Source organism: Eriocheir sinensis, chromosome 35 (assembly GCF_024679095.1).
Source record: "Eriocheir sinensis breed Jianghai 21 chromosome 35, ASM2467909v1, whole genome shotgun sequence".
NCBI classification, from domain to species: Eukaryota; Metazoa; Arthropoda; class Malacostraca; order Decapoda; family Varunidae; genus Eriocheir; species Eriocheir sinensis.
Genome location: NC_066543.1, coordinates 16,153,708 through 16,176,708, shown reverse-complemented (window position 1 = coordinate 16,176,708; position 23,001 = coordinate 16,153,708). Strand labels below are relative to the sequence as shown.

Below are 23,001 nucleotides of genomic sequence, written 5' to 3'. Positions count from 1 at the left end.
ATCACTATATCTCTATCAAGGGACAATATAACATAGCTGTCCCAGGCGGCAGCTAGGCCAGTACATGGGCCAGCCGTTTCAGAATGACTATGTCTAAGCTACCAACCGAATCACAAACATATTTTCTTTTTCAATGCACCAGTTAATAATAATTGTAATATGTCGTTAGTCTTTCCAGAAAGGGCTAGTCTGAAATTTTAGAAATGGGAGTAAAGTGTACCCAGTGACGTGGCGGATAGAAGTGCAGAATCCGCAACAGATTTTGTTATGGCAAACAATTAACTGCAACAATAAACTATCAATCAGTCAACAATCTGTACGATATAGAAAGATGAGGATTCAGGATATAAAACATGTCAGATCACATAATGATATATATAGCATGATATATGCACGGTGAGAAATTATAAGAGCTATCAAGAAGAGGGTAGATGAATAGTCATGATGGGAGGTTAGGTGGATTTGGGTTTCGGTACACGAGCTGCAGTGTGTAGGCCTACACCAGCTTCTTGCAGACTCCGTTTTTTTATCTCTATTTTTTTTTTTTTTGTGTGTGTGTGTGTGTGTGTGTGTGTGTGTGTGCTGCTTGTAGCGCCGGCCGGTAGGCTGTCTTGGGTGGCCTCTGACGACCCCAACTCGTTAGCGCCGCACTAATTTGATTTATAGTGGCTGCCGTGATATATGACGGTTTTATATACTTACGATGATGTGGATACTGTCATGATGTGGAGCTGCAGGGCGTTTGATGCAGTCTGACGCCAGGCCCCGAGTGTTCTCTCTGCGAGTGTGCAAAACGAGCGTATACAGATGTGCATACTCCATTATTATAGAAACTAATGACTATAATTACTATATAATGAACTGATCGATGGAGAAAGCGATGTATGGGGTCGCTGTACTACTCATTGGTATCACAAGCTTTGAAGGAACAATTATATGAAAAACGTGATAAAATACGAGGCTATACAACCTTAACTTAATCGATTATTTAGACATATGTAGAAATAAGTAAGAACAAGGTTGGGTAAAAACAAATAAGTATAGGAACAGAGGTAATAGTGAATTGAATGCTTTGTAGCGGTCGGTAGAAGCAGCCGGTAGCGTATTCTCCTCGAACCAATATAGGCTATACCTCGGTTTGGTCAAGGTCTGAATAAATTCTTTAGATCTTGGGTTTGGTAGGGTTGGCTGTACCTACTATTCTTCAACCCCAACTATAAGAGATTTTATCCAAGTGATTTTTTACATAAGTGAGTGGTCCTGCCTGGGGGTTGGGATGGCATGTTCCTCCCTTCTCCCTTGTTGTTTACCTGCAACAATAAACTATCAATCAATCAATCAATCAGAGGCTCTTTAAAAGGGTGCACGTGCCTCGGTTCCAGATGCATCACGTAGTCGTAGGGGAAGGTGAGGCAAAATGGCACAGGCGGGTAAATGGAGCACCCCGTTTTCTGTTTATAGCTTCTGCCAGCTATTGATAAGGATATGGACTTACTCCTCGGCTCATTAGTCACCTGTAACACCGGAGCAAGTTTGGACGCCGTCGTTTGTTTGTGTGTGAAAAATCCCAGAATATCACCAGCTGTCGTGACGTGGGCCATTACACAGCTGGGATCTATGTTGATAAGGGTCTGATAAAATCGTGTTTGTAGGAATACTGTGACTCATAATTTCATGCATTATGTTCAGGAAGGTAATGTCACTTTTCATTTCTGAGTTCATATGTTGTTCATGCTACTGAGCCAAAAAAACAATTATTTTTGTAATGCATTAAGAACTTTTATGCTCAGAAAGGTAATTTCACTTTCACTTGTGAGTAGTTTCATGAGAGTTTATTTTGTTTAATGATGAATAAAGATTGCAAAAACACCAACTATCTCGATCTGAATATAGTACAAAATTGCTGCAAAATTTGGAGTGAAACGTCCATGTGTTTTGTTATGGATCTGTCAATGGCACCAAGACTGCTTGTGGATTATTTATTAGGGACTATGCCACCCCCTCTAAATACACTGACACTGAGGTTTCTATAAGAGGCTTCCTGATCATCTGTCTTCCACAAGGGCAGAACTCTATGCCATATATGAAGCCCTCCATATCACTGTAGCTCTCGGGAAAGTTGTGTACCTGTTTGTTGATAGTCAATGTGCCTTGTATGCACTTCTGTCTTCTTCCCCTTCTGACTGTGATATAGTCAATAAGTGCCTTAGTGCCCTTAGCCTGCTTGAGCGCTGTGGTGCTACTGCACACTTCATCTGGGTGCCCTTCCATGTTGGGCTGCCCCATAATGAAAAGGCAGACAGACTTGCTCGTGCTGCCTCTGATGATCTCAATGTACACCCACGTGTTGAATACACCAATAATTATGTTAAGAGTAGACTTAGAACCCTTGTTAGTGAGTCTGTTACCAATCAGCTTGCCTTGAGGTGTCAGGATGGTAGTCCCTCCAGCATTCATTATGCCCAGGTATCAAGTATCTGCACCCACACTTATGGTAGGCTTAGTGCATCCTATGATCTGGTGGTGATGCGGCCGAGGCTGGGCTACAGATATTACTGGTAGGTCAGTGGGGCTGACCCTGTACTTTGCCGCTTGTGTGCCAGGCCAGGGGGTCACACGCTCAAACACTATGTCCTGCAATGTTCTGCTATTAGTGCCTACCGCTCACAGGGCCACTGGGACCTGCCTGAGCTGGTGGCCTGGTTCATTAACAATAATGCTCTTTCAGCTGTGCTTAGTGAGTATCCTGCATTTGCCGCTAGATTGTAGTTCATATGTTCAGTCTCTTATGTCTGCTCCCTTGACTAAATCAAGGCCTTTTTTAAAAAAAAATTAGCACTTGTCCCCTACCATTGTATCTTTTTAGTTTCCTGGTGCTACTTCCACATGTATCCTTAGTTGTATAATCACACTCTGTGCTGCCTGGGGGTTGGGATGGCATGCTCCTCCTCCTTTGTTGTTTACTTGCAACAATAAACTATCAATCAATCCTTAATTAAATATAATAAGGGTGGCGTTTTGCCCCACCTTTTTTAATTCGATCCCCTACTATATCAGAAGTGTGGAAGAAAGATTATTCTATGCTTCTCTCACCGCTCAAAAGATGAGAGAGAGAGAGAGAGAGAGAGAGAGAGAGAGAGAGAGAGAGAGAGAGAGAGAGAGAGAGAGAGAGAGAGAGAGAGAGTCAGATCGCGAGTACTACCGATGCTTATCATTGTAGCCTACTCGGCACAAATCAATAATTCATGAATATTGTATCGTAGTATCTATATTCGGGACTAATATATTGACAGCTTGTTGCACACACACCGGTAGCTCAATTGGTTAGAGCGCCGCGCTGCAAGGCTTCACGGCCAAACAGGCGGCGGTTCGAGCCCCGGTCAGGCCGGATTCTTTCCGTTGACTAGGAGTGGTTACTGAGCAAGGGGGATGGGGTGTGTGGTGTGTGAGGTCCTGGCAGTACACAGAGATCGACAATATGATCACTTGCTCACGTCGTGAGGGTACCTGCTGGCGAAAGCGAGTCCAACTCGTGATCAGGCTGTGGTGAATTACACACACACACCGCTCCGGTAGCTCAGTGCTTATAGCTCTGCGCTGCCAGGTTTCGCGGCCTGGCAGGCGGAGGTTTTCAGGCAGGAATTTTTCCACTGACAAGGAGCGGGAGGGGGATGGGGTACATGTGTGGTGTCCGAAGGTCCCGCCAATAGCCAGAGATACACTATAATGAGCATGCTCGGGTCGGGAGGATATATATATATATATATATATATATATATATATATATATATATATATATATATATATATATATATATATATATATATATATATATATATATATATATATATATATATATATATATATATATATATATATATACGTAGGTGAAAATAAACACACACACACATGATCTCAGGTCCATATATATGCAGTGCTTTGCACACTTGCCTCATAACTGAGAGATTTCGGGAAGAGTGGAAACAGATTGGGACATTCCGTGCCCCCTGTCCACCCTGCAGTGAATGGATACACGGGGTCTAGCCAAGGAACCTCCAGCTTGGCCTTGGCTCAAACCTCGTTTGGTCCACGTAGTCAATACTACTAATAATGATAATGATACCTAATAACAACAATACATTGGACGTACCTACTTCTTACTCTGCTACAGGTCTCACCGTATGGCAGGCTCCTTAATCCGCCGCACTATATGTGAAAGCCTCACCCTGCTGAGTCCGAAAGTAAGAAGGTATGCATCATTTGAAATATTTAGCTTTGTCACATTCTTCTTCAGTCACACGTATATATGTCAGTACCTGGACGGAACTTGATACATCATACAATATTAGTTTTTTTTCGGACAAATAGCAGTTGTTTTGAGTATGCCAAGGCATCCTCCTCTTCTATATAGTTTAACGCGCAAACTGGACACAGAAATCGCGTTGCCCGCACGGCAGCAACCTCTCGCCTCCCCCTTGCAAGCGGGGTTACAGATCACGTGATTGATACTTAATTCTATAGGTTATCATGTTGATCTGTTCTGAAAAACATCGACAGAATATGCATGGAATTGCAATTTTTTATATTTTTTTTGTTATCGATAGAGGGGGGACCCATCATGCCTAACTACGAATCCGCGGGTTCGGGTTCGAATCCCGGCCCGGGAAGTAGCGTGGAACTCTCATCTACCTGTTCTTTCTCCCTTTCGGGATGGTTGATAAGTGGGTGGTAGGCTACCTAGGGAAACCTGGGGAAAGTAAGTTCTGAATAAGAGAATGCATTTACAATTTTCATATATCTCTTTTATTTCCATTTTTTTTTAACAAATGTGTTACAAGATACAGCTGTGAGAAGCTTGGAAGTGTAAATCTACAGCAGAGGCTTTACCCAAATCTCATTTGGTTCAAGGCAGCAATAAAGTCACTTTACATGGTCTACCATCACACTTCAACATTCTACTCACAGCTGTACCACCGAATGAATATAATTTGTACTTAAAAACCATGAATTTACAAAACATGAATGCTAGAAACATCTTCCATGATGCTACCGTAGGCATGAGCAATCCAACACGTATGAAAATGAAGCAGTAGTAATTGTGTAATGTCAGTGAGTTAAGAACTTTCAACAATAATAATAATAATAAATAAAAAAATGTCAATCACTGACTGCAATTCATCACAGAAAAATGTCATTCCAAAAAAAAAAAAATAAATAAATAAATAAAAAAAAAAAATAAATAAATAATAATAATAATACACATTCTCCACACGCAAACAGAATGAGCTTCACTGTTTACTGACACCTGGCGAGTCCCAGGCTGGGTTGGGTGTGCGTCAGGGTGCCCCAAAGTAACCACTACCTTGGCATTATTTACTTGACAGCATAATTTGCATGGCAGTGAAAATGGGTGTAAATTAAATTCATTTGCAAACATGCACACACATGTCTTTAAGAAGCTTTAGCACTAAATTAGACTTAAAACATGACATCCTACAGAATAAATTTAATAATTTTCTAAGCTCTCTGACCCACTCAGAACCATACACAGGACACATACATACATCTTGGCCGCCACAGGGTTCATCAGGCCCAGATTTGGTGTAAAAGTAATGTGTAACATTTATCAACACTCACTGATATAAACATTCAGTTAATGGCTTCTGCCAATTATTTATTTGCATATATATTAGCCATTATGAAACATGCTGTCTGTCAAATTTTCCCAAGAACCTATCTGGCTTGAAAATTCAATTAAAAATTTTCCATAGGAAATAATAAAATGTAGTACTGCAAAATATTACATTTGGTTCTAGTATAAGGCATCTAGTTAGATTGAAATCTCTTGGATGTGAGGTTGTTATGACTTGTATGCTTAAATAAATGTCTTAAAAGAAAAGGGAATTTGATTGGCACATTATAGTTATGAAAAGCAAATAATTTTCTCATATAATTGTTAAGAAAACTAATGGATGGAAGTAATGGCTCCCTCTGCACCCAAAGGCCAAGTTTGTCAACCATTAAAGCTTAAACTGGAATTCTAAGATATTATAAGAAAATAAAATTAATTCTCAGTTATACTTATCAAGTTATGAACCATTAAATAAGAAAGATCTGAAGGAAACAGTAATAAGAAGGAAATAAAGAAATTGTCAAATAAAAATATTATATATAATTCACTACTACTCGACCCCTAAAGTAATTAAAGAATTGGTTAAATATTTCAGGTGTCAATTTTTAAAAGGAATGATGCAACACAAGCTGCACTTCTATAATGTGCTTTCTTTTAAAACTGTGGAGGCAGCCCTTGGTCACCAGAATGCAGGTACTACATGGGGCTGACATGCAGATCTCCAGTTAGAATAGTCACAGCTACTTTTGGCTTGATAGTTAAGCCTACATAAAAATGCACCAGAGGAAACATTTGCAGTCTCTTCAACACCATTGCAGAGCACACGAGTACCACCACATTGGCTTTGCTCCTCCAATCATTTGTTCGCAATTGGTCAGTTAAGTCTTTATTGTATAAATACTTTATTGCTGAAAAAATTATACTACAAAACAAAACAAATTATGAATGAAATGAGTTTATCATGGGGAGAAAAAAAATGACCTAGAACACATCTCATAAAGGAGTGAGAACACTAAAAAGTCTACATTTCCAGTGTCTGAAAGCTTACATTATGCAAGTGAAAACCATCAAGAACATAAACTGCATTCAGGAATAATAATGTAAACACAAGATTTAATTTCTTTACAAAATAAAACACTCGCTGGACTATACTTTGACTGGTCAGAAGTTAAAATCAAAGAGATCATATACTCCTTCAGTGATGTCAAGAGCAAAGTTGTAATCTGTGTCCGAGATGGGAGGCTCCAGTGTGAGGAAGGGCAGGGGAGAGCCAGAGGTGCAGCCCAGCATCACGTCTTCAGATCCGCCTGCAATACAACACCCCGGCTCAGGTTCACAACACATCACACAGCTAAGACAGGGACTTGTTCATATAAAAAAAAACTCTCATGAAGACAACTACTTCATACTTCACTTACTAAATAATATCAAATTAAAATTTCATTGTGTCAAAGAACCAGTGCACTAAGTAATTCACTCTTTTCTTATGGAAATAAGGAATTCTTCATTCATTCAAATCTTCACTTTTTGCCATCTTACCATGGTGTCACTGAGCCCCGGGGCATGCTGAATCCACTGGTGCTATGGTATGCCATCACAGGACCAGCGGATCCAACACAACCCAAGGCTCTTTCCTCATCCTGGGGTGTTGCTGACTTCAGAGGTATTCCAGCATCCATTCTCAAACATTTCATATAATAATTTCTTTTCAAACAACTAAGTGATAAGATTTTTTTTTATCTGCTCCTCAAATCTTCATCCATCGTTGCACGAAGAACAGGAAGTGAAGGTAACTAACACTGTGATACAATCTGATGACATACCACAGTGATAGTTCCTGCAGTTACAGTCATAATCACAAGCTGGAAGGGGGCTGGGTGGCTCAGTGATTTTGGTACTTGGCTGGCATGAATGAGGTTGCAAGTTCAATCGCAGGTCAAGGTGGCTTCTTAGTGGGAGGTAGAGCACTCCTGTAACCCTACCAGAGCTATCATGGCTTAGCTACCTAAGCTCCGAGGGATTCTTTAGTTACAATTTTCATTAGATCAATTATCCAGTAAGAGAGAAGTTCTACTCAAGGAATCTATAGAGTTAAGGAGAGATGATGATGCCTGCAAAACAAAGTAAAGGACTAATGATTTTGATCTTTGTGCAAGGACACCTTCATGAAAAGGTTAAACATGTTTAACCTCCTTGCACAAACATGAACTGTGGCAAACAACTGCTCCCTGCAATTATCAATTCCTCATGACTCACTGGATGATTTGCCATCAGTATGTTGAGCCCAAACCAGCACCGAAACCAAAAAATCCTTTGCTGTTAACCCCTACCAAATATCTCACATCATTTTTTTATTTTCTTCGTCCCATTTCGGGCCCCACACACACCACATCTTTGGGAGTATTTGTAATTGCTGTACTACATTCTACATCAATATCTGATGCATATGACAGAGTTGGAAGGTAATAGTATTTCTTATAATCTTTACCTCCATCCTCACACTTCCTTTCATAACTCTCCAAAGAAAACATTACCCGTCTATCATTCACTGCCCTCTCCCTCCATGCCTTCAAAGAACTGTCCTTCAGTACCTGGTCTCAATTACTTCCTCCATCTTTTCTTCTCCCAACCAGATGTTACATTGTCATACTCTCTGCTCTGACCCTCAAACATCGAACTTAAGTAATGCCACCATTTTGTTCATTCTAATTTTGGTAACTTTATTCATAGTACTAATAAGTGACAAAAATTAATATCTTGCATCTTTCAAGTGAATATTGCTTGCAAGTCCATTTATAGCAAAGGACAGTGCTAATAAATCTGCTCTTAAAAGTGAACTGACAGAACAATGCTCTAAATGTGACTGCAATGCATTTAGTTATGTCAAAAGTCAGTGATACCAAAAAAAGGGGCTACAACTTTGATATAATAATTCAAATATTAGATAATGCTTGCAGTCATGCCTACCAACTCTCCATTCAGACTGGTAGAGCATTCTCAGTTTTGTAAAATGGCTGGGAAGTTGTGGCCACATTATATTCCTCCAACAAGAACAGAAAATGCAGACATATTTCATCTACCCATGATTTATGATCAATATGAAAAATATTCCAAACAGCTTATATATGAAATCATGTCCCAATGTGGCCTAACATTCACAATGAGTCAATAATATTTGTTATTTTCACAACTTCCTATGGCCATGTATATTTAGTGAACATGATACACAAGTGGCCAGTCTCATACACCTGAATATCTCAAAGATCTCACAGAATCAGTTCAAAAGTACAAAGGAAAAGCAAACAGCAACAGACCTCTTGGTCGTAACAAGGCTGCTTGTTGTTGCTACCATCTACTTTAATCTACGAGTCAGAGACACATGACAGCAAAGGTGAAGGCTCCTCCCCTCCCACTATACTATTCCCAATATGTTGAGGCCGGTTTGGTGGGGCACCGAAAGGGAATTTCCCTGATGCGGCGTTGCCAGATGTACTGGCAACAATTAAAGGCTTAGCAAGGAAGTGCGATTTATTTCCTCTCTCCCTCTTTCTTTTTCCACACCACCCATGAGGTAAGAATTAAGGTGCGTTTTTTTTTATAGAGGTTTCTCCAGGCAGCATGAGGGAGAATGACTTGACTTGATTAACGGCGGCCTAGGAACGGTCAGCCAACCCTTAATTCAAAGTAGCCACGTCTCTCTCTCAGTGTGTGTGTGTGTGTGTGTGTGTGTGTAATTGTTAGCTTTTACGCTTTGCTTCATAGTTCCGTGGGCATTTCTGCTTCTTTTGGCCGAAGCCAGGTTTGGGGGCCGTGGTTTTCCACCCTTGAGTTACCCGCCACGGCAGTAGCCAGACCAGTGTGTGTGTGTGTGTGTGTGTGTGTGTGTGTGTGTGTGTGTGTGTGTGTGTGTGTGGGGTTATCATGAGAATCGACCTCGTGTACTTGCGGATTAGTGCGGTCAATGTACCATTGACACAGCCTTAAAAATGGCAACATTGGAGAACAGAGCTGCCACATTTTGTGGTATCTATACAAAGTCATTGTTGTCATTCCACTAGAACAATATTCAAAGCTCTCTATACATCCTTATTAGAAATTTATATATATGCACTATTATGAAGTTTCATTTAAAAGTAATCTAACAATAAGACTAATTGTTGCTAGTACATCTGGCAACACCGCATCAGGGGAATTCCCTTTCGGCGCCCCGCCAGACCAGTCTCAACATATTGGGAATACTGTAGTCCCTCCAGCTGAGGCTGGCACAAAAAGGAAGTACAAAGATGTTGGCTGCCAGGCTGTTAGTGTTGTGACAATGCAGCCAATGTCAACATGAGATGAAAACAATTAGAACAAATGAACTGAAGCTGTTAACCTATGGCTCAACCACACAGTCTAAATGTTTTAGCTCATGGTCTGGAAATTGGTAACATAAATGAACATGTGGTTTATGTAGTAAAATACTTTTAAAACTATCAATTTACCTCAGCAAGACACAACCATCAGAGAGGCTTTGTTCTGCCCCAGGACACTAAATGGACAATGTGTAAACTGCCTGAAGATATCTATTATGAACTGGCCTGTGAAGTTGATGGGGTAAATGTTGATATCAAAGTTAGTGTCTTTTTTGTTTGTTTATTTTTCCCTTCCATACTCTTGTCCAGTAATATGACCAAGAGCTGAATCAACTATAATATAAAAAAATCATACAATTTAAATCAAATATTGTTTTTTAAATTAGTAATTTATAACAACTTGATTTAAATCATACAACCCTGTAGTTTATTCATAATAATTTGAGGTTAATGAATTAATTGTAACTTGTCATTCATCAATAGGATAGGATACCAATTTTCATACCTTCAGATGCACATTTTCTTGTCCTGCTCAGGGTGAAACATGCATGTGTATTACGAGAAAGTAAGCAAAGACTAACGATGGTATTTCAATGTCAAATACTAAGATTAAACAATAAAGGGACAAATTAAGGAAGGCCACTTTTTCATGGAAACAACTCAATGAACCAGCTTTGGCAGTCATAGTGGAAAACCAACTCACCTTCTCCCTGGTCTTCCATCTGGAGCTGGAGTTTCCCCCCAACAGGGCCGAGGTCCTCTGACCCCACAATGAGGGCGGTGCGCAGACCCTCATCATTTAGGTCCAGAGTGGACGAGGCTCCCAACAGGCCCTCTTCATCTGGTTCAGGTACTTCTGTCTTAATGTCAGATTGCGCAGGTGACTCCAATTCCTTGGGGGAAGAAGCACACTGAATTATTAATTTTGTATTAATGTTGAAAAGTGGCAACTCCATCACCATTTATCAAGCAACCCAAGTGCACTTATAATACCAGGTGCTTAGCGCCAAGTTTAGAATCTGATCAACAAATTTCTCTCCTCAAAGGTTATTTAAAAACTGATATGATGAGTACCAATGGCCCTGCAGGTCAAAACAATTGAGGTGGCTGCGTGTGATGCAAATAAACTGTGTACTTGTAAACAAAGACTTGTTTTCCTGATCATCTTTAAATCTATGAGGATGAATAATTAAACTTTTTTTTTTTTTTTTTTTTTTGCTTAATTTCAGTAAAAACATTACCTTAATATTAAACTTGTGATGTTGTCACCTCACACTAAAATGTACTTTTTTTTCCCATTCATGGCACCTAAAAGTTTCCTTAGGTTATAACGTGTAGCTTGAATAGGCAATTTCCTAAGATATTAAACCATACTCCTGTAACTCTGACCTTCCAGTGAAGAGAATAATTTGATAGCATGTCATTCCTCCAACAGAGCACATAGTAGTTAAACTTTCATAAAAATTTCCCTAGCTCACCTTCTTTGGTGTTTTAAGAACAGGCTTGTTTGTCTGCAGTAATGCTTTGCTGGCTTTTGTCCGAGTGGGTCTAAGTTTGGCCCTGGAGGTGTTTGCTGCTGATGTGGAGGCTTTGAGAGGGCTTTGTCTGATAGCCTGCTCCTTGGCTGGGCTGTCCTCAACAGCAGATTCTGACAGGTAAACTTCTATGGGACCGTTATCACTCTTTAAGTGAAGTGTACAGTTCTGAAACAAAGAATGAGCATAAGATTATAAAATGCAAGATCTGTGAAAAATAAATAAATATACATTTTGGGGAAAACAGACCACTGATATCAATCAAACCACAAGAAAAATCATCTCAATATGCCCTTTTTTCAGTTAACATCTAGGCTGATTTGACATAATTAAATGGATATGATAGTGAAGGTGTCAGATATCTGCTTCTTACTTCTGAACTGTATTTTATCTTCCCTTCCTGCAGTACCAACAACTGTGGATCTGACTCACAAACCTTTTTTTTCAACTCCTGAGGGACCTCCAACTGAGTTCCGGGTGGAGCCTTGATGGCAAACACAGTCTTGTCCTTGTATTCCCTGATGGTGTGCAGGTCCTGGTAGGTGATGTAGGCAAACCTCTTGTCCTGACTCAGCTGTCTCAAGTCTCTCTCTGCAAACAGAAATATACAGATAAGACACTTGAGCAGCACCATCTGAGGCACATCCGTTTCTTACCCAACAGCACACCAACATTAAAGGCACACCCTATTTTGTTAAAAGGGTTTGTTTAATTACTTTATATGCTTAAAAAAATTAAGTGTTCAAGACATTTAAAGAACCAGGTACTTACTGATGCCCTTCATTATGTAACAACTCATATTTCTTTCCACAAGTACTCATCAATAATGCAAATATGAAATCTCTTCCCTCAAACTTTAAATGCACAAAGAAAAAATGGGAAGCTGAATTCTCCAAGTTTTGTTTTAAGTTGTTACATAGAAAGTGATTTTGCAATTAATACAAAATTCAGTGCAAGTAGGAACGATAATAAATCCCATCACTGCTCCCTACATAAAAAAAAATAGATGCTGCTTGCCATCAAAAAGGGTCAGATTTCAAGGATAAGGACTATTTCATCTTAAGGTTTGGGGTTTGGTTATGGCACATTATACATTGTACCAAAGATATTTTCTAAGTGTAGTATTACATAAGAACATAAGAACGCAGGAGTCTACAAGAGGCCGGTAGGCCTGTACGAGGCAGCTCCTGTAAAAAAATGTAAAAAAATTCTACATTGAAATCACTGGCCAGTCAGATCATTGCTTTTAGGGCAACTTGATACTTTATATATACCTTCCAAGACACTTGCTCTTTATGTTCAGTTCTATTAAATTATGTCAGAAATTAAGTATTAACAATTCACAAGCAATCAAGTAACAATGATATATTTTTTTTTTATCTCAATAAAGGTTTTTGGATGGTTTAAGTAACATTACAAAGGATACAAGAAGCAAATGTTAGCTCCCTGTAAGCATATACTCTCTGCATTCAATATAGAAGTCTTGATTAGCTTTTAGCAGCACCAATTTTCATAGGAATTCAGCAGATTAAAGACAAGGAAATTTTGAAAACAATCTAGGGAGAGCAACTGCCACTGACAGAGGTCACTATACTGCTTATGACTACTAACAAACGATCAGCTTATTTCATGTCGTATGTCAATTTTCAGATGAGGTTAATAGACGATACTTGACAAAAGCCAATATCAGAGCAACAGTACTCAGATTCATTCAAAGTTGCTCTTGTTTTCCACAAACTGTGGCCACTAATGAACTGCACAATGAAATTTCACCTACCATGTAATATTTGTATTTAGCACACAACCAGGAAATTAAATATCCATTCAACTTACAAAAAGTTTGTCAAACAATCTTTTCAAAATCTGGCCTCTGATCTTGGCAGAGCTGAAACACGTCAGCAATGAGTCTGTAGAGCTCGGCAAACCATCAAGGTCCATTCACCATTGACGGACACAGCTGTGCTCTGCGTTCCTGTACCAGACATGCGGCACACAGATGGCTACACACAGCCATCCTGTAATTACTAGTCTGGATATTTATTAAATGTTTATGCAAAGTCATCTGGGCAACACAGAATACTGTAAAAATAATAACAATTTCCTTACAAATGTAATTTTCAAACTACTTGCTTGAGAATATAGAAACCAATAGTATTTCTATGTTCCATGAAGTTCACTGAAACTAAAATATCATTGTCATATTTGATTTCAATTACTTCTCATTTATGAGCACCCATAACTTTTTTGGGTTTTATTTTCCTTCTCATCCTCCAGAATTGTTATCTTCAATCAGTTATCAGCAGGATGACAAGAATATTTTTAACTAATTTCAAAAGCGTGCAAGGGACTTTGCCACAGAATCTCTTGACTTGGCTCAGTTTATCTGTAAGTACAGCACATTTATTCCTAAGTATTTAGTTCACAAGGACAGAACTTTCATTTTAAGGTTTCAAGAACCTGGAGGGTATTGGAGAAGGGACAGAGAGGAAAAACATTCAAGCTAGTGTCCAAGAAAAGGAACTGTACCCAAAAATCTGAAATGTGTGTTGACAAACATGGTAAGTCCAGCAGCTCAGGGGGATACAAGCTGTACACTTTTCAGAATGTAAAATGTCATGACAGGCAGCACAGCTATTAAGTGTGCAGAAGAACCAGTGTGCAAGGGGAGTACTGTACATGAAGGAACTGTTGTACCTACCCTGGTGTAAGGTTGTTATGACAGTGGTCTGGAAGAAGTACAACAAAAGATATCAGGAATGTGTACAAAGAAGAATCAGAATATTCAAGGAACGAAATAAATTGTGTCAAAATCTTGCTGGAAGAAAGAAAGGAGCAGTTCAATGCATGTATCATTTTTGACGTATAAAATTGAGAAATATAAATCATCTTAGCGATTTAAAGATTAGGAAAACGGAAAACAAATATAGAAGTCCTGACCTCTCAAAAGAGCCTCATTGAGAAGTGTTTGTTAAGTAAGAAACAGAATTTCTTACTCTGTGGCCTATATTAATTCACCATTCTAATTTACTGACTTCTTAATACAAACCTAACAGGTTTGAAAAGGAAGCAATCAATAACTTACACGTATATCTAGCAGACTTAAATCCAACAGAAAATATAGGAAATAATCTACGAGCAATGATAAACACTATTCAGATCATGCTTGAACCAGTAATAATGAGAAAGTTATGTTAAATTAGAAAAAAATCTAAACGACTCATCAGTAATCAATTGGAATAAATCTTTTGAGAAAGTGGTTGCCAATGCTCACAGACTATACACATTATACTATAGTGTTTTGGGCTAAAACATTAACTTCGCACCTGCTTGTTCTATAAGGTTATCGAGCTCGTTTTCCTTGGCTTCTAGGTCATGCAGATCTCCTTCAAGATCCTCGCTGTTCACCCTGGCCGCTCTGCAACACAACAACACCTGTAGCCTCACATCCACAAACAAGTTATACCTAAACAACTGCAAGCCTGCCCATACATTTGGATGACTGCACACATAACAGACCTGGCAACACCCAGCAATATAATTTAATAATTTATGTACGTATCAAATATACCACTCGATTTTACCCCACCCCCCAACGCACACACACACATTTATAAAGGGGAAAACAGCCATACATACCTTCCTGATAATTATAACTCGATTAACTCTAGGTTTACACTTAAGCCTATCATACGCCATTGTCGAGAAGGCAGATACAGCAGCAAGGCATGGGAGGCTCTGCTGCTCATGCTGCCCTCCAACACTTACTTTCCCAGACATTCGGCACATGAAGGCATATGGGTGCCAAACATGTAATTATTTATCTGGTTACCATGAGAATAATGAACTGCAGCTAATTTATCTCTTCAGGAATCACAATAAATCAAGAAAAAAATAAATAAATAACATTCCAAAGTATACATCAGCTATCATATTGGCCAAAACTAAATTTTGAAGATGGATGCCATCATTCACTATTATTAGCCTTCACAGAATGAAAGGGCAACAATGTTCCTGTCATTGTCTGTCTGTCTGTCTGTAACCAAAATCTCTTAATATGGATTGAAAGACACCAAATTCCTAAGAATACATTTTTACACAAATATCCCAAACAAATTGACTTTTGAGGGAACTGATAAATACTTACTAAATGATAAAGACTGACTGACTGAATTACTTACTCGTTCATTACTACAAAAACTAAGAAATAGATTAGCATAAGTCACCAAATTCGTTAACCAATATAGGCCATGTGGGTTTTACGCTTGCCTTGTACACTGTCCGGGCATCTTTCCTCAAACTGATGTGTTTTCCACTTAAAACTGAATGAAAAATACTGAAGCAGAACAAGCATGTGTGACTGTTTACTAAAATCCTAATACATTATGCAAAATCAACTAGATTCCAGTGATGAAACAAATTATGCTGTATGCTTACCCTTGCACTAGGAGGCTTAGTTTAAAATTTGTCATTAAAGTGTATCGACTTACAACCACTGGACGTTGTTTTTGGATTTCTTGTTGACTAGACCAATGCCCTCTAACACATTTGTAATATCATATATTCTTCGTTTTTGAACAGACAGCATATCAGAAGCCTGTGGAAAGAGAATGGGATAAGTATCAAATAATTCTTCACTACATTTATATCTTTTCACATTCTTGGTTAGTTCTTTACCCATCACAGCATACTAAATTTGCCCCAAATGAAAGGCTTTTGTCCCAAACTAAGCACCATTCTGACTCCATTTTTAGAACATTCCTCGACATAAAATCCTGCCTATATTACTTGATTGTTCCAAGATCAGAAAATCCATATATTCTGATATTATTTCACTGTCAGGTTTCCACTGGCCATGAACAATTGAATATTCATCACAGAAGCCTGGTGATGTACCAACTCCTTACTCTGCTGACATACCTTGTTTAGATCCACTGTGCCATCTGGGGCAGTCTGCAGCAGATCCACGAAGCGTTTGGTAAGGAGTCCTAGGGAAGTGTCATACCGGGATGTTTTGCCTGGGGAGGGCGCTGGAGGAACAGCTGAAGGTTGGGAGGGGAGGAGGAAGAGCCATATATTATGCTACACATTGCTTGAAATTAATGTAATTCTCCAGCCTCTTCATCATTACTCTACCTAGATATCCAGAAAAATAATTCATACGAGAAGAGATTTTTTCAGAATATCAAAAATTGTGAAAACACAGCACTGAGGATATGCAGAGCTTTCTTTTTCCCCTCTCAAATTAAAGGGACATGATTACTAAACATTAGTAATTAAAAAATAGTCTCTCAAGATATATGCCTACCCTTCCATTTTTATGTAGATTAACCTCTTCTTAAAAACACATGAAATCCTAAGGCTGGATAAAACTCAAAGTGGAACAAGAAAAATGCAGCACAGTAGCTAACACAGTAAACTTAATACATCATTTAGGTAATGAGAGTAAACTTCACCACCAGCCACCTACCTGGCGCTTTCCCCTTGGACGGTGATGGAGTGTAGTGGGTGGAGGAGACGGACTTCTGCCTGGCCCGCCGGGGGGTCTTGACTGGAGTCCTGAAGCCCTCCCCGTCAACACCCCCCTCCTCCAGCACCAGGCGGCGCTTCACACTCTGCAGCACCACCACCATAAATACTTTGTGTACTTCTACCACTAATAATAATAAGAACAACAATAACAATAAATGGCACATTCATCTAGTTCTTGAGGCAAACTCTATCCACTTGCCTGTGTGCGACCTGGAGTGACGGAGGGGGACTCCTGGGAGTTGCTGGGTGTGATGGGGGTAAGGCCATAGCCGTGGTCCAGAAGCTGGGTGTAGGTGAGGCCATCACACACACTCAGCACTGTGCCCCCAACCACTGACAACCCTCCTGAGGAAGGTGTCCCCACACTCTCCATGGCTCATAAACCTGGTGACACCAATGGACATTATATGAAGAAGCTCTCCCTTACCGCAATGAGTAAGCTAAATGACAAGGCCTTTTACTCAAAACCTGCTTCAGTATTGACATTCATAGGATGCATGGGAAAAATATCAGTTTAAATCTTAGGACTTTAAAGGACAAGGTAACATGATAAAATTGATTCATCTTAAAAGTGTATAGTCATGATTTTTTTCCTTCCAATACAAAATATAAAAAATAAGAATAACTGAGGTGATAATATCCCACTTTAAAGCCCTTCTGCTCAAAAGCACTCAAATTATCAATACAGCTCCTAATACTATAATATGCAAAATCTAATATACACTGATGAAAAACTTGCAGACACAGCATATGGATCTAGAAAGCTAGAGTTCAAATTATATTACCCTTGACAAGTTTCATATTCAATCATGGGCTAGGAAATCCCATCCTAAGATACACATACATGATGTGTGTGTGTGGCCTGCCGTACAAACCTTCAAACTTTTACTCCTATTACTACTATAAAAAAAATATATATATATAGTACTAGTATGACCACCACCATCCAAGTGGTCTGGATTAAAATAATAAAACCAAGACAAGACAACTCACCTAGTATTGTGTAAATGTAAGTGCCCCCTGGTGGGCAACCCTAGGGAAGCACGCGCCCTCACACTGTCAAAGGCATGAGAGGAGGGGGATCATTAGCAGTGTTCTGGATGACAGCCTCTCAAGAAGTGAAGCTAACATGGATGGACAAGGGGAGGGGGACCAATCAGTTGACGGTGGTTGGGAGGGGGTGAGGAAGGTTATGGTCTGTGGAAGGGAAAAGCATAAATGTAGAAATATGACACAATGACACAATACTCCGTCATTCTGAAATACTTCATTAACTCCTTGACTGCAGATTTCCTACAATAAAACATCACCAAGCAACAGGAACGAAACAAAAAGTGGCTGCTACAATTCAATGAAGAAAAATGTAGTCATGTATACCTTGGGAGGGGATATCCAGCATACCAATAACTTATGGGAAACACTCCACTATCCCCTACAGAGGCAGGGAAAGACCTGGGAGTATATATTACCAGGCTACCACAATACAGTTACAAATACAGTTTTCCATACAGGACTTGACGAGGAGACTGTGTGTGAAAAACGATTCATGAATTTAAAGCCAAACTGGATAATAAGTGTTATGGAGACAGGAACAGCACGAGCCTAGTACTTCTCTTTTCCTGTATTTCACAACTAGGTAAATATATATATACATACACACACACACACACACACACAGCTATAATGAAGCTAAATTGCTATATTAATATTTTAATTTTTTAGTATTTATGGAATACTATTAAGGATTTTAATTTTCCACATGAATAATATAAGCACTCAGTGGTGTTGAGTTTTGTACTGTAATATGATCCTGCAGAACACCTTTACATTGAAAACTACATTCATAAAATGTTTTTTTTTCAAACAATAGTTAAATGAATCTATCAAGAGAAATTACTAAAATAATACAAATGACTAAATACAAACTGTTAATTGATCATTGATATATCATTAATTACTAAATTTCAATAAAGAGTTTCCATTTGCACGATTTCCAAGACAATACTTCCCTGCATCGTAACTGTAATGATGTATATTAAGATTCATGCAGGGTCTACAAAGATTGGTAGCAAACCTGTATGAATTGGAGTGCCATGTGGTTTTATTCCAAGGTTGCAATCCCTTATAAATTAAAGGTCTACAATTACCCCAAAACCTAGGTAATGCAAAGTAGTTAGTTCTCAATGTTTTATTATGTTTTTTTTCTTTCTAGCCAATGATATGCTTGAGTGACTGGCATCTTTGCTTGTGGACGATGGGACTGCTTAGTTTTCTGATGTCCTTTTATTATAATGGGGTTGAAATAATTCCCAAGGATGTAAATTGTAAAGCTATCAGCTTAGTTCAGCATCAACACAATGACCTTGTTCACATTTCTTGAGGGTTCTTTTGCATGTGTACTACTTGAGACTTGTCTAAGGAAGGGTAATCACACAAACCCAAAATGTTGGAAGAATACTGGGAAATGCACTGCAGCCTTGTCAAGCCCAGTGGAAAATAAATCCTAAAAAGGGGACACTTAGCTACCCTGCCCCACCTCTGACTTAACTATGCCTGATATCAAAATTCATAATGATGTTTTCTATGCCCTTACTGGCCTAATTCTTCAGAAGGTTTATGACCTCCATAATGCTCCAACTGTTGTTCATCAAAACTGTGCTTCTATGCTGACATCACACATGGCCAAATTTTTTCACCTCTACTTTTTGATAAAACATGATTCAAGGGGTGAGAAATTTGCCTTATGAGGATAGACTGAAGCATTTAAATCTACACTCTCTAGAAAGGAGAAGGTTGTGAGGAGACCTGATCAAAGTTTATAAATGGATGAAGGGCTGTAATAAAGGGGATGTCAATAGGGTTTTGGTAGTAAAAGAACCAGGTTGGACACATAGCAATGGTTTTAAGTTAGATAAATTCAGATTCAACAAAGACATAGGCAAGAACTGGTTTACCAACAGAGTGGTGGATGAATGGAACAAACTTGGCAGTCATGTTGTGGATGCCAATACCATAGATGCATTCAAGAGGAGGTTGGATAAATTCATGGATAGTGAGGTAAGGTGGGGTTAGGATTACAGGAGCAGCCTTGTATAGGCCAACTGGCCTCTTGCAGACTCCTTATGTTTTTATGTACTTTCATCTCCAGTTTCCTTTCAGGTCCACCTATTTCTGCTGTGATAAAGACCATTTTCTACCCTTAATCCTATAGCCTGAGGTGTCCTGCAGGACTCTGTTCTATCTCCCTCACCCCTTCAATTGTTTATTAATGATCTTTCCAAAACAAACTGTTTTATCGACTGTTATAATGATGACTACACCATCTTTTTTAACCTCACAGCAGGAATCATACAACTCAAGGCTGGATACCAAAGATTGATGCATAACCTGGCTAATATATCCGAATGGGGTACAGGGAACCTGATGGCCTTCAATCGCTCAAAATGTTTATTTCTGAACCTGACAACTTGACACGGCCTTCCAGACATCTATCCCCTTGTCTTCAATAACACACAGCTGTCCCCTTAAGCACAAAACATTCTTGGCCTCTCCTTAACATCTCACCTAGAAATTTCACATTTTATCTTGTTAAATCAGCTTCCTCAAGGTTGGTGTTCTGCATTATCCACACCAGTTCTTTTCCCTTTTCCAGATGCTAACTATATATAAGGCCCTTGTGCTCTCTTATATGGAGTGTAAATCCCATGTGTGGGGGAGATCCACACAAAGTTCTTTTTTGAAGTCAAAGGCTATTCACCTCATCAGCTCCTCTTCTTATTGACTCTTTTACTGCTTACATTCTGCTGCAATGTTGCTTCCCTTTCTCTAATTTATTAATATTTTCATGCTAACTGCTCTTCTGAATCTGCTAACTTAATGCCTCCACCCCTCTTGTAGCCTTGCTGCACACAACTTTCTTCTCTAGCTCATCCCTTTGTTGCCCCAAATCCTAATACAGGAGTTAACCATCATTTAAGTTCTTTCATCCTTTAGGATGATAAACTCAAACAGAACTCCTTTGTATGTATTTCCTCCTTCCTAAGAATTTAAATGTTTACAGTGGGGCGCATGAAATGCTTACACCTTAAAATCACTACTACTTCCTCTTTGCAGGCATTTTTCAGCTTGTTTTGCCTTCTTTGATCTCAACAGCCCATTAAAAATAAAGAAATACCCTCAATAAACAGTAAAAGATACAAACTAAACATTGTCACCTTTTATAACAAGTAAATTCTTTAAAAGTACAAGTACGCATGTCTACAATGTTGGGCTGGTGGCTATTATAGTGAAGTTAATCTTTATCAACAGCTTCATACAAATTCCTAGAAAAGGGCTTTCTGTATTAGCCAATGAATATTTACATAATTCACAAATTGAGATTTTGGGTCTCTGAAAGGTACTAGACACGTTTATTTATGCTCGGTATTAGGAAGATATAGGATTGATCTTGTATTGCAGGCCAGTTATATGCAATGCAAAGACCACAGAGATGCCTAAGCACAGCTATCTACATGTATTTCCATGTTTTCATAATAGCATAAACATACAAGTATGCAACCTAAGATTTAACAGTGTGTACTTGTACGACCGAAAACCATTTTACATAACTCACGAGTGATAGTGTATTGGTGCTAATTTTATCTATCATCTAAAATATTATCTATAACTGAGTGTTATTTCCATATGAAACCTCTGATCATCAGCTGCATATTCTTAAACCATGACCACCACATTCCCAAGTGGCCCCAAAACTTATCAGCAAATACAGGACATTAATTACTATGGATTGATCGTGGTGCACTGTTGCAAAGCATTTAAACACCACCTCCAGTGGAGGGATACATCCTGACTGAGGCCACTTAACTCTTCAAGCACTCAGGAATGGATTAAGTATCATTCAGTATAATTACTATACAATTAAAGGGTAAATCCAAGTTACATCTCACTAATTAGCACAAAGCATATGATATCGGGGTGTGGCTATGTGCACTTAATGTTCTGTAAATAAGTATATACAAAGGTAGTCTCCCATAGGCTACTCAATGCCCTAGGCACCCAACTTCCTCCGGGACCGTCTCATTAATCACCTCCACCCAGTGTACGCCGTCCACACCCCGCCCTGCTCCCCCCTGTAGCTCAGTGGCCGCCGCACAGGGGCGTCAGGTGGGCATCACGCCTGTTTAAATGCCCCTCACCTCGACAAGGCCCTGAGAACGGCCTTCCCCACGGCCACGAGGACACTGGGCCACCTCCACCACCTCTCCTAAACTCGCGGCTCCCGAGCCGGCGTTCAGCCTGGCGATGGGGTGGACTGGGTACACACACCCTAGTGCAGCCCTGGCTATGGCGGCGGCCCCACATATGTCATGGGTGCCGGTGGTCACGTCAGGAGCCCGGCAGCGACCCTCACCTCTCCACCGCCACAACCCGAGCCACAAGACGCGGCAACACTGCATCCGCTTTTGATATCCCTCAATAAAATGTGACCCGGAAACGATACCTCAGCGACCCTCAGGCCCTCTCCTTGCCTGGCCCGGGCAGAGGGAGGCGATGGGTGTGCCGGGGATGTACTAAATTTCAGGTGAGGCACAGTGCCGTCGGTGAGCGTCTTCCATGCTGGCCCCGAGATGGCCGCCAGCCCGCCAAAACTGCACCTTTACTTCCGCCCTTTATCACACCACCCTGCCAAGCCCTGGGCACCATCTAGGCGGCCAGGGCCCACGAAGAGGCGCGAAAGTCTCAGGAAAAGCAACTCTCAGGCCACAAAAGTACTACTTACTCCACTCGTGAGGTGAAATGCGGAGAGCGCCACTCTCCCTCCCGCCGCCAGTCCTCCAGTGAACAATAAGTGGCGCCAAAATCTAATCCCGATGCCTTACAAATTTCCCGCCAGTCCCACTCAGCGAGCGTTGCCCGCCGTTTTCCTTCAATTATGGCTCGCACATTGTTC

At 39.8% G+C, this 23,001-nt stretch overlaps 1 protein-coding gene across 2 annotated transcripts; it reads right to left on the bottom strand.

Moving 5' to 3' along the window:
• Nucleotides 1-4,780: 4,780 nt before the first annotated feature.
• LOC127007495 (transcription factor E2F3-like) lies at nt 4,781-22,912 on the bottom strand. Of its 2 annotated transcripts, none has more exons than XM_050878589.1 (11): nt 22,831-22,912; nt 18,045-18,107; nt 17,251-17,435; nt 16,990-17,134; nt 16,440-16,561; nt 16,010-16,116; nt 14,846-14,937; nt 11,959-12,113; nt 11,466-11,690; nt 10,691-10,880; nt 4,781-6,939 (listed from the first exon to the last, which is right to left on the bottom strand). In XM_050878589.1, exons 3-11 carry the CDS (start codon nt 17,422-17,424, stop codon nt 6,794-6,796), a joined length of 1,356 nt encoding a protein of 451 aa, XP_050734546.1. In that variant the 5' UTR covers nt 17,425-17,435; nt 18,045-18,107; nt 22,831-22,912; the 3' UTR covers nt 4,781-6,793. The 2 variants fall into 2 exon arrangements, with proteins under 2 accessions (XP_050734546.1, XP_050734547.1); XM_050878590.1 differs by lacking the exon at nt 22,831-22,912 and adding an exon at nt 22,552-22,747.
• Between the last annotated feature and the right edge of the window lie 89 nt (nt 22,913-23,001).

Excerpts from the sequence above, each read along its gene's own strand:
- LOC127007495 (XM_050878589.1), bottom strand. The coding sequence starts at position 17,424 with ATGGAGAGTGTGGGGACACCTTCCTCAGGAGGGTTGTCAGTGGTTGGG. Across the intron at positions 16,117-16,439 it reads GCACAGTGGATCTAAACAAG|GCTTCTGATATGCTGTCTGT; the intron begins GTATGTCAGCAG and ends CTCTTTCCACAG. Across the intron at positions 11,691-11,958 it reads CTCAGGAGTTGAAAAAAAAG|AACTGTACACTTCACTTAAA; the intron begins GTTTGTGAGTCA and ends TCTTTGTTTCAG.